Here is a 12,884-nt window from a genome sequence, read left to right on the forward strand (position 1 = left end):
GATACTAAGATTCAATGATATGCGTCATTTTATCTAAACATATAGAACAGTCAACAAGGAAAATGAAAACCTTAATAGTTATTTTATTGTTTGCGGTGTCCTCGCAGGCTATGATACAGTGTCCACAGAATGCATGTATGCTTGTAAGATGTGCCGCTGTAACAGAAACAAACTGCCTCGGAAGAATTTCAAAGAATGGAGGGTATTGTGGATGTTGTGACGCCTGTATCCAGCATATAGGTACTTATTATAAAATTGAGAATGAAAATGGGGAACGTATCAAAGAGACATCATTTCAAACATCAACAATTTTTCAAACATTTATAACTTATTCACTTTGACTCCAAAATTTAGCATGCATCATACGAACGCCGTCGATATTTATGATAAAAAGGGAAAAACAAACGGATATGATTGAATACAAACGGTGTGAGAATTTCTTAAATAGTTTTCGTTCAAACCACAATCCTAAGTTTCTTTGATTTATGATTTGTACAAACAGGTGACTGAACGGCTTGTGTTATCTACAAATTATTTATCTTATATACGTCAATACAAGTCATACATGTAGGCCGATAGTCCCTACTGTTTACTGCTAAGTATTAGCTATAACTATCATAAGTGCGTCCGATCTGACACAGAAAATGCATCCCAATTTTCTTTGTGTCAGCACATAATTTGATTTGAACTGCTTACCAAGTTTGTTCAAACGAGACAACAATACGTGTTGAAATGTCTTTCTGTAGAAATAAAGTCGCCAGATTCCAGGGCATTCTGTATTCTGGCTCTTTGGAAACATGAAGAAGTTTCCAAAACTGGAATTTGACGATCTGTAGATGCTCTATGAATATGATTCCATATTTCGTGTTAGCTTGTCACCAAACCTGACGAACTTCAAACATAAAAATTAACCCACACCAATTTGACTCTGGCAACCATACTATTTCTCCATATCTTTATTCAAGTAGACAGCTGGAAACTAAGGTATTCAGAAGGACCTTTATAAATAAATTCGTATCTGCTAAAATTATGAAAACCTGAACGGCCAGTATTTAAAATTTCAAAACAATAAGATAACAAATCTGAAAACGCTTTAAAATAAATGGTAAACTATTCATAAATTTGAGGAGTACTATATAATCATGCAGTTATAGAGTGGTCATAGATAGCCTTTGTCCGTTATCTATATACATGTATGAATATATCTACATTATGTGGTCATAGATAGTCTTTATCCGTTTTCTATGTATGGGAATATTCACAAAATGTATTTGTAAACAAGGAAAAATTTAATGTTTTAAAGGAAATAATGTTTAATTGTGTTTTTTCACTGACATACATATAATAGTATTGGGGAAATAGAAAGCTTTACTATTGAATCAGACTGAAGGTCTTGTGTCCTTCCTCAATTATTCGCGTGATGGTATGGAGGCGGTTGCTATGATATAATTATAAATAACATTGCAAATTGAATGCTTTTATCCTTTCTTTGGTCTGAAAAGGAGTGTTCATTCGTTCAACTTTTGTTCAACTCAAAGACAGAGAAAACAGAAAGAAGTCATTTTTTATATATATATATATATATATATATATATATCGGAAGTAAACAAACAGATGACTTAGGTTCCCGCTAGGTTAAAGACTTATGACAAACTGACAGATTTTTATTATATAAACGACTAGTATCAATAGAACAAAATACTTTTACTATATATACAGTCTTTAAAGACTTGTTCTCCCAATGGAATATATTGATGCAATGAAGCATCCTTTTCTCACTCGTTATGAAACCATTACATATAGTTTTTTTAACTTAAAGTATGAATATTTGTGCAATGTCATAAGAAATATTATATTGTGCAGAAAGCAAGACTAATGACAATGCTTTATCGTTCATGACGGTAACTTTATAGCTAGACAAGATCTATACAACCAATGGACCATGTTCTGAGTTACAACCCTAACAAAAGTTGTCCTTTTAAATACATTGTAGCTGTTTATTGAGTAAATAGGTCTTTAGCGCTGGACACACTACAGGGGGGTTGCCATGATGTCACATAAACAGGAGTTCAACTGTTCCCATTTCGAGAAGAGCAAAAATTAGCATTTTCAGCAGGTTAATATTTATTGGGCTAAGTATCAGAAGAAAAAAAAGTCTTTTTTAAAAAAAAAAAACATTTGTATTGATACATACTATTTTCATCAGTATAGAGTTTTATCTATCTTTGTTTAATGTTGATATAAATCTGGAAGTTTATACATATCAAAAACCATAACAATTCTTGTATAAATCTAAAATGTGGAATTTCAAGAGATTTTACAATAGACAAGGTTGTGTGTATATGAATCCTAAATGAAACAGTACATCCAGTTGTTATGGATGGCTCTGCATGCTTTAAACTTGACATTTTTTTTTGATTTTGTTTGGTGCCAATGTATTCGATTTTCTTTTCCAAAGTTTATCCTGTGCAATTCTTTCCCCTATATCAAACAGTGTTATGTTCAATGATGGTTATAGTCAGTTGAATGAGATGTATGGTCAAATGTCGACCGACGAAACTCTCTTATGTTTACCTTTTTCTTAATACCGTTAAAATGTATCTCGACTATTGTTGTAAGCACGAGAGAAACCTCTATTAATGTTGTTTTCTTCAGTATCCCCGTTTTTTCATGCGAAATTCTTTTGAATGCTAATGTCACAGTATAATTGGTGCAGCAAATCTGCTCAGTACTGACTGCCTGAGTGTAAGAAATGCTTGTGTAGCAGTGAAGAACAAGATCTGAGAGGCGTGTATTTCATAAGTGAATGTCATTGGGGATTGGTGTTGTTGGCATAGATGAACACGTTGCAGGTGTAATATAATATTATAACACTCCGTTCCGAAGTTAGAAGATTTAGAAGCTGCATGGTGGTGTGTAAAAGCTAGTCCTGCGCGGAGTTCCAGACTAATATGTATAAAGGAATATATAGCCCCGAGCAGAATTTAAAGTATCTTCTAGGGACGATTTCCTTCACATTTACGCAATATTAACTAGCGGACTCTTTTTTTATATATATATAATCTAAATATGTTAATACTGAACTGTACCCATAACTATGTTATTCTGAAACATAATCATAAGAATTATAACAATGCAAACAGGGTTTCGTTATCTTTTAGATAAATTCAAAAGTACTCTTGAAGATAAAATTTCATTTATATCTACCACATGTCGTGTTCGTGTTCATTTGCAGAGTTTATGGAATAAATTAATCGATGGAAATATAATATATCTACTGTTGATAAATGTCATAGAAAACATATTACATATGAATAAAGAATCCTGTGGTAATCAAATTGGAAAAAGAAACCTCTAACATTGCGATCGTTTTAAAAGCGTTTCATCTTTATTCCGATATTTGATGCCTTTTGATAAAATACATCACAGTAATTGGTATTTTACATGTATGATTAGATGGTTGTCGTTGCCGTGTACTTTATAAGTATTAATCTTTATAGTGAGATAGGTGAGCCATTGCGAATTAAGTGTGAATGAAGAGATCTCAAATATCAACATTTGTTCGATACATGTTATTTTCCAATATTGAAAACTGTATAGAAATATAATGCCTTAAAATGAAATGGTCACCTGCCTATTGGTTTCTAAATCTATTTTGATCATGTCATAAGAGTCACAAGAGTGTTTAGGCAGTTGACAATTTTTGTTGCACGACGGGAGCATCAAAATTAATCAACAGCAAAATAGCATAGAAATCAGCACTTCTGTGTTGACAGGAATAATCATTGATATGGCCATAGCTATAAACTAACTGTTTTCAAAACTTTTAGTTTTCATAATTGTTTTAAATACTAAGGCTTTTTCTACCTGATGAAAAGATTACATAAGCTGTATTTGGCAAAACTTTAAGGAATTTTTGGTCCTCACTGCTCTTTAACTTCGTACTTCCTTTGGCCGTTTTAACCTTTTTCTTTTCGAGCGTCACTGGTGAGTTTTTTGTGGACGAAACACGCATCTCGTGCAAAATTTTAAACCTGGTATCTATGATTAGTTTATTTACCTAATATAATGCAAAATAACTGAACCATAAAACAAAATGTCCGCATACGAGTAACTGCCATCAAAGAACGATTTTTTAAATCTATTTTAGAGTTTTGAAAAACTAGAGTTTATATAAGAAATTATCATCGAAACAAGATATACAAATACATAGCATTTATACATGTCAAAACTGTCAACTGAATATTCTTTATTGAGTTATTGAGCTAAAATAAGATATAAGAAAATGGGGTATTAGTGCCAATGAGACAACTCTCAATAAAAGTCACAATTTGTAAAAGTAAACCATTTTAGGTCAAACTGAAAGTACGGCCTTTAACGCCGAGACTTGGCTCACACCAAACAGCAAGCAAGGCACATAAAATAACTGTCTTACCCATTATTGGTAATTTTTATCCAAGATCTTCTCATATGTAAATACTAATGATTAGCCACTATTTGTCGATAGATATAATTAAACAACTTGAAATTCGAAACTTAATCAAGATGAAAAACAATTAAAAACAGTCGGATTGGTACAAAAATAAGAAAAAGCTAATAAGACTGACAGCAAGACTATTATATTTAAGAGATACCATCCCTGCAAAATTTGCAATGTGATGTCCAATTTGTTTTACATTTTTGTTATTAAGATTTCTATTCATGCTTGCTATTAATGAGTATAACTACATTTTTTTTTAATTTTTTTTAATTGAGACTGTTTTATAAAGTTCCTAGTTTCAGAAGAATATAAATTTTGTATTTGCAGCTGAAGGACAAAGCTGTGTTAATTTACTCTTGCTTGGAGCACCTTCTACTGCCGAGTGTGAACCTGGAACTCATTGTGATTCCAAAACTTTTACCTGCGTCCATGGTAAGTCAACACTTTAACCTGCTTAAATATCCTATAACACATTCACCTACATGTATGTTAATGGAAATACAGTACACATCTATAATGTACAGTTAATGCACCTATCACAGACTTAGATGACAAACATACATTTTTAGTCATATTTCGTATTACGTAGAGAACACATAAGACTCACATTGGCGGATCCAGGTGAGGAGAGTGTTCTTGGATTGAAACCCCACTTTTTTTTGGCAACTAATTCTCTTGTATGAGGACATATGGTTTAACCCCTCCCCCTTTTTTCATCATATGCATTGCGTTTTTTGGAATACCCTCCCCTTTATTTTAAATCACTGGATCAGCATCTCACCCGGTTGAAGTATATGTCTCGACAGGCGAAATCGTTCAGAATTCGATCAATTACAGGATAAATGAAATTAATGTTGATTGTCCTTGGAAATCAGCTGTAACTGTTTTCGGCTCGAAACAGGATGCATCGTCACTGAAACATATTGTCTATATGCATATGATTATAAAAACGTGAGAAAATCATGTTTAGCTACATGTACATGTATAACTATGCACGTGTAAATATGTAATTCTCCGACAGGTGACGATTTGATTAAGTCCAAAGTCATTTGCAGGTGTCTGATAAGGCAACTTTGTTGTCGATACCAAAATGTCACATGTCTTGTATATCTTTATACATGTATAACCTCCATTCTAAATCCTTTACATTCACGTTAAAGCACGACTGAAGTAAACATGGTGCGAATCTTTGGAATTTTTGTTTATATTCTTTATTTATTTTGTACTGTAGGTAACGCTGTTGCTGCTCCTGAACCATGTAAGTACAACTTTTAAATCATGCTGATCTTACTATGTTTATGTGTGTAGTCACGTTATTTTGGTGAACATTTCTATCAACATTATTTGGGTTATTGTATTACTGTAAAATCATTTGTTTTTAAACGGTCGTCTGTGCTTGTGATCCGAAATTCATTACATATTTGTTGACTTTCTTTATGGTATAAAATAGATTTATTTTGAATACGCATAAAAGGAAAAGAGGTAACCATGATTTAGTTTGGCCAACCTTAGATCAAATCATTAACGTTTCCGATTCTTCAACGGTGACCACAAAGAGTCAATGAACGACTTAAATAAAACGAATGAGTGCTGGTTTTTATACCACCTTTCAGACTAATGCTCTTTTTTTAAATGCTACCCATTGCTTTAATATAGTTCCACTAAGATGTAGCTTATTCTTGACAAGATTCCTATTTTGTTCACATGTAAATGAATAATTTTGAGGTCTACGAGACACTATTCTTCCAAGAGAGAATAAAGACATCTTTACGCTCGTGTATGTAACAACGTATTAGAGTTTAGCGAGAGAAATTTATGTATAACTGAAAAATTATTACACCAGAGTTTTCGATATTACAAACTAGTCAAAACATTTACTAAATTTTATCATCGGTATAAGAAAATAATTCGTAAATATAACTCAACATGCAGACATCTTATACGTTCCAATCTTTTATGGTAATATTCTTAACAAAGCACAAAAATGTCAGTATTCACCTCAAAAGCTTACAAAACCGTTAAAAAGACTTATTAAGAAGGGATATAGTTACGACACTGTTGTCAGGTCATTAAAGATTGCATATTTTGGCTTTAATATTGATTCACTTATAGGGTCTTTGCATCGGAACTTAACACATTTATTTAAAAAAAAAACAACAACAGTTGTTGGCATGGCACGGGTTATGTTCTTCTCATATATTTTATGATAGTATGATACTAAACCCTAACGGGAGGGATTGTGCCTGATATTCATATGATGAAGACATAATCTTTCAATCAGTTTAATTGAGGTCTGGAGCTGGAATGTCAGTTAACTGCTAGTAGTCTGTTGTTATTTATGTATAATTATAATTGTCATTTTGTTTATTTTCTTTTGTTACATCTTCTGACATCGGACTCGGTCTTCTCTTGAACTGAATTTTAATGTGCGTATTGTTATGCGTTTACTTTTATACATTGGCTAGAGGTATAGGGGAGGGTTGAGATCTCATAAACATGTTTAACTCCGCCGCAATTTTGCACCTGTCCCAAGTCAGGAGCCTCTGGCCTTTGTTAGTCTTGTATGATTTTTAATTTTAGTTTCTTGTGTATAATTCGGAGTTTAGTATGACGTCCATTATCACTGAACTAGTATATATATTTTTAAGGAACCAGCTGAAGGACGTCTCCGGGTGCGGGAGTTTCTCGCTACATTGAAGACCCGTTGGTGGTCTTCGACTGTTGTCTGCTCTATGGTCGGGTTGTTGTCGCTTTGATACATTCTCCATTTCCTTTCTCAATTTTATTACAGCTTAACATAAGACAAATGAAGTAGACGTTCATTTTTCCAAACATTCGGCGAACATGAACATATCAAAATGAAATTAAGTCTTACAATTTCTAAACCAAATAGCCTGACTTACTCTGAAAAAAGATGTGTTACAAGTGTTCCTTCAGATGTTATTGATCTGGTTTGGTTTCCAACCTTTTCTTAGATGGATTCAATCTATATTCATACCCTTAACCCAGATAGATGTATGCAATTGCTTTAATATACACGGTTCAAAATCGTATTTCAGTACCTTCATGTCAAAGCGAGCTTCAAACATACCTTGGAAATCAGCAAAATGGTGTTCCCCTCTTAGGAGCTAGAAAACCAGTATGTGACACCAATGGAATGTATTCACCAAAACAATGTTCTGGTTCACAGTGAGTTTTTTAAAGAATAGTTGTAACATGGTTCTTGTGAAAAAACCCGATCATAAACTTTATGTTTATGTATTTTTACAATGTATTAGTTGTTATCTTTTAAAGAATATGTGGAATTGCGAACATGTGGAATTGCGAAAAAGTGTAAATAGTTTTTTTTTTATTTCTGTCTTCACGTTTCAAAGATGACTCATGTGTAAAAGGGGAAGACATGAACTGGTATTTATACTCTCTCGCGAGCAAAGGACTTTAAAATATGTAATCATCGATTTCTGATTCTCACTGACCTTTGAATAGGTAGTTTCACAATAACCCCTAAACTGTTTTAATATTTGATACTAATAATTATAGTTTGCAAAATGGTCTCATACAACATATGGCTAACCCAGCAATAATACGTTGGTCGTAAAGAATCCGAATGTAATATGAGTATACAATACAGCACACACATTTTTTCATAAAATATACTCAATTATCAGGTGTTATTGTGTAAAGAAAGACGGAAGCAAGATTGATGGTTACACTGCCAATGTTTGGGAGTCCAGCGGACAAACTTGTCGTAAGTATAACTTTCCATTCAGTTTTATTTCTTTACACCAAGATATTATAATACATCATGAGCTTTCGAAACTCACAAATCAATTTATACATTTTTCATGTAATTTAAAAGTATAATATATTTTTAAATTGATTCCGATACAAGTACTATTAAATGACATATATAAATGGGATTTTAACTCTTATTACTAGCAATTCTCATCTACCCAAAACGCATATCTCTTTAAACGGTTTGACATGCTTCCAGACATTTAAAAACATTCATACATTTCTTGTGATGTGGTGGTTATTGCAGCCAGATGAGAGACATAAGTATAATATCATATTTATAGTACATATGCCATCATGTCCGAAACACGAAGGGTTTTATTTTTTTTTGGTTATAAATGTCATTTATGTATTATGAATAAAGAGCTTGTATTTCTCCCTCTTTTTTAACTTGTAATTTTGGTATGTTGTGCCTTTTTTAACGTAATAACTTTATTTGAAAATTCGTCATTAAGATTAGGAAAAACAAATATAAATAGGTTGTTAGCTCTTTTAAGCCAGATAGGATTATGACAGAGGTCAATTGAGTGGACTTGTACTCTTTATTTCTTCTTTCAATATTAAAAGGAAAATTTTGCATTTTCTATCATGTCTGTTTATGACATATGAAATATATAACAATTCATTAATTTTTTTCAATTCATATAATAAGATTTTGCAGTATGTCGACTATAGTTCCCTTTATATTTTACAATGGTTATAACACTTAATATTTCAGAATGCGCCCGTGATCTAACAGAGTATATGGCTAGCGGATTAATCGGAAAACTCTTCTATTGTACCAATGACGGTAGCTACCAGAAGTACAAGTGTGTTGGATCAGTATGTTTCTGTTCCGACTCCAATGGTAATCAGCTTGGATTACAAACTGCTCCAATTGGACAGGTTCAAAGTTTGAAATGTTAAACATCGTTAAGAACAGGTAAATGTAACTTGTTACGAAAATATGTAGGAATTAATTTAGAAACAAGTGATTTTATTTTCTTCTTAGTAAATAATTATGTTTAAAGAAATTGCATATAATAGGAGTGCAGGAGAGAACGAGTATCTTAATCTAACCTTATAGACACTTTTAAGAAACTAAAAGCTTAGTTATATCTATGCATATTTGTACAGTTTTGGATATTAACAATATGAAATAATACACACTTGCTGCTAAATTTAACCAAAGTTCATGTACTGTTATCATTTATAAACACTGGCTGTATTGTTCAAAATTTATTTAAGCTAAGAATTTTAGTAATAATGCTAGTCCAAAGGAGAAGGTTCAGTTAGACCCCTTTTTGGCCCCAAAATATAGCAGTTTTAGAAAATTGTGAAAATGTAATCTTTAAGCTATATTTTGAAAGTAAAATGCTTCTGCTAGATACATATGAGCTGTTTTTGACAATAAAATGCCTAAATATCGCGTTTAAGCATCATTAAGTCATGCTAAATTACTGAAATCTTCAAAATTTTAGCATTTTGGTTAATTTTTAGACGCTTTCCGTCTAAAATGAAAGTGGCCGCATGCGTGTTCATTCATAATCTTGAAATGTAAGTTGTATTTGATGATAATACAAAACATATATAAAGGTTGAGGATGAACACGGATGCGGCCACTTTCATTTTTGACAAAACCCATCTGAAAAATGACGTTTGTTGGCATATTTGATAGATTTTTCATATTTAAGCTTGAATCAGAGCGTGTTTAATGACTAAATCAGTTAAAATCTTTCACATAAACTAATCGAATCAATTGAAATAGACACCTAAATGTTTAAAAAGTGTCCAAAAACTTTCGTTAGATGAACCTGAAATTTGAGGCCAAAATCGGCCCTTACCGGACCTACTCCTTTCAAAACAGACAAACACTGGAAGGACTAAATTCATAATGGCGAAAATCAATATAATTTTTTTTATGTTTAACTTACTAAGTTGAGTCGGAAACGTAAACAGTCGTCACCCGCCACGTTATCGCAAAAGTAATTATCACAGCAAAAAGAATAATATGAAGTTGATACACTGGCTTACTGTAATGATTAACTAATTTGTGTTCTCAGGTAATAGTTTTCTATGTTGTGTTTTGTTGACGGTTTTTTGTCTCTTGGTCTGTTTTCGATTTTGCCAAAGAAGTTGTCGATATATCTTCGACTTATATCAATATTTTATCGTTCGCCTCTCTTATATTACTTATCTCTTTTAGAGATAAGTATTTGTTGAATAAAGCGTTGACAATTTCTTTTATTTTACAGAAAATTTCAAGAAAAAGAAACAGAATACTGAAAAAAATCGATTTCTTATGTGATTGATAAACAGGACTGCGTTGAATTTGTTATTTCACATCAAATATATATATGTAATTTGGAAAATTAATAAGTCTAATATATCTAATACATATTGTTAAATATTAGTACTTGATTATAAAAATACAAGTTATTATCAAAAATATCAGGCTTATATAATTATGTACGCCAGCCGCGAGTTTCCTTTACAAAAGTTTTATCATCATTGGTACTGGAATCAAATAGGATTAGTTTTTACAAGGCCAGATAAAGTACGAAGTCAAAGAGGATTTAATAATAAATTGCCAAATAGAGCTTAGTAATTTATTCAAGGGGTAGAAAATCCTATGTATTTGCATTATTTAGCTCCATTAATTTAAAGTGCTGGGAGAATATAAATTGAAATCTAAATAAACTTGAGTGCGTTAATGAAAAAGGAGTGTCGATGGATGCTAATTAAGGCGTGTCGATGGGTGCTAATTAAGGCGTGTCGATGGATGCTAATTAAGGCGTGTCGATGGATGCTAATGAAGGAGTGTCGATGGATGCTTATTAAGGTGACAGTAGTATACCGATGTTCTTATAGCGTTATTCTTATATAAAGACACAAATTAAGGTGCCAAACAAAAACTGCGTGCATCGCATGAACTCCAAAAGTTGCGTGACCAGTGTGTGAAGTAATAAAACTTTGCTCAGTGCTTGGAGCACAAAAATCGTGTTCGAAGCATAAAATCCAGTATTTTGATTGGTCGATTTTGGAGTATGAGTACAATAAACTCGAAAGTTTTATGACTTCAAGGCCTGGTGCGTTTTTAGGGTACATGTCTTCTGTTAACACAAATCACCCACCATGCGAAGTTATACAAGTAAGTCAAAATGTCACATTGCTAATAGGGCATATTTGGGTGACTACATATTAGACGACTTTACTGGTATGTAAATACCTAAGACCGCGAAAACATGTCGCTAGTGAGTTGAAGCACCGACACATCGTATCAGGCAATCTCTACGTATGTTAATGAAAATCGCATACATTTTGTGATTTATAAATATGCTCCAGTGTAACGCATAAACGGATATATGTATAAGCCGTACGATGGAAAGTCGATAATTGAAAAATTGAAAATATCAGGTTTAATTGTCACATATTCTAGTTTGAAGTCGTTCATCTTTGCCAATAACGCGGACACAATCAAGATATAAAACAGACCTCCTTCTTTCAGTTTTACTCTTTATCCTAATCCTTTAATTGAATAAAGGGTTTCGCTGTCTTTTGGAGGTCCGGAAGAACAAAACAGGTACTTTTTGGCTTACAATTATAAAACATTCGAGTATGATTACAGAAATCAACCAAAGTAAATACTGGATTTGTTGTTTCGAGAACATTTTGTACTTCAAGCACTGAGTCAATATAATGATTAAATGCCTGATCTGTAAAACAGACACAACACTATTTCAATGTCATATATTTTTTTGATTATCGTAAACAAAATCTAAAATTGTAATCACAGGTCCTTACGCTTTAATTTAATGCCTGCTTTCTTTAAGGTTATATTTATACTACACGTATCCAAATATTTACTGTCATGCGTATGAACTATTGCATGTTAAATGCACAGTAATTACATCCTGCAAGGTCCAAATGTATTTTTCTACACCTTGACTGTCCATTGTGTTTGAGAACATGACATACGCAATAAATTTCACATCAACAATGACCAATGAAAATTAGCTCAACGCTTACAATTAGCCAAGCCCGAAAATATTCTATAAATAGTGTATAACAAATTATACCGAAGACCTCATTATCACACTAAATACGGCAGCTGTTTTCGTAACCTTATCAAATAAAAAAAGCGAACCATATATCATGTTATTTTAAGACCATCTGCAGGCATTTACGTACACGAAATGATTATATAGCACATCTGCTTTTTCTTTAATATCAATATTATTATAGTTCAAACTGTTGTCCTAACGATGACCTACAGACACCTATATCGACCTCTCAGACACAGCATATATTTCTGTTACTTAACATACAATAAATAATTTTATACGAATTTACTTTCTTAAAAGATTAAAATCATGAATTCCTTCAGAAACTCTCAACTACATTTCCTTAGCCATTGTCAGTTTTTACGAGAATCGGAGGGAACACAAATAAAAAGTCATTGGCATTTTCAAAGAAAATCACTATTGGACCTTCAATAAAATTCCTTTTTTCGCAGCATTATCACTAAACATAAATTTTCGGCAATCTTAAATATTAACGATTGTGTAAAAAATAACCAATCGGATGCTCCGCTTCATAATTGCAGGATTTTAAAACATGAAAGGAGACG

The 12,884-nt window shown here is 32.4% G+C and overlaps 1 protein-coding gene across 1 annotated transcript; it reads left to right on the forward strand.

Annotated features, from left to right (window-relative positions):
• Positions 1-10,703, forward strand: LOC143064251 (thyroglobulin-like). The gene is made up of 7 exons (XM_076236938.1): positions 1-240; positions 4,808-4,912; positions 5,712-5,738; positions 7,540-7,669; positions 8,149-8,228; positions 8,994-9,197; positions 10,510-10,703. The coding sequence occupies exons 1-6, from the start codon at positions 15-17 to the stop codon at positions 9,179-9,181; spliced, it is 756 nt and encodes a 251-aa protein (XP_076093053.1). The 5' UTR covers positions 1-14; the 3' UTR covers positions 9,182-9,197; positions 10,510-10,703.
• Positions 10,704-12,884: the final 2,181 nt, after the last annotated feature.

Source organism: Mytilus galloprovincialis, chromosome 2, assembly GCF_965363235.1.
Source record: "Mytilus galloprovincialis chromosome 2, xbMytGall1.hap1.1, whole genome shotgun sequence".
Classification (NCBI taxonomy): Eukaryota; Metazoa; Mollusca; class Bivalvia; order Mytilida; family Mytilidae; genus Mytilus; species Mytilus galloprovincialis.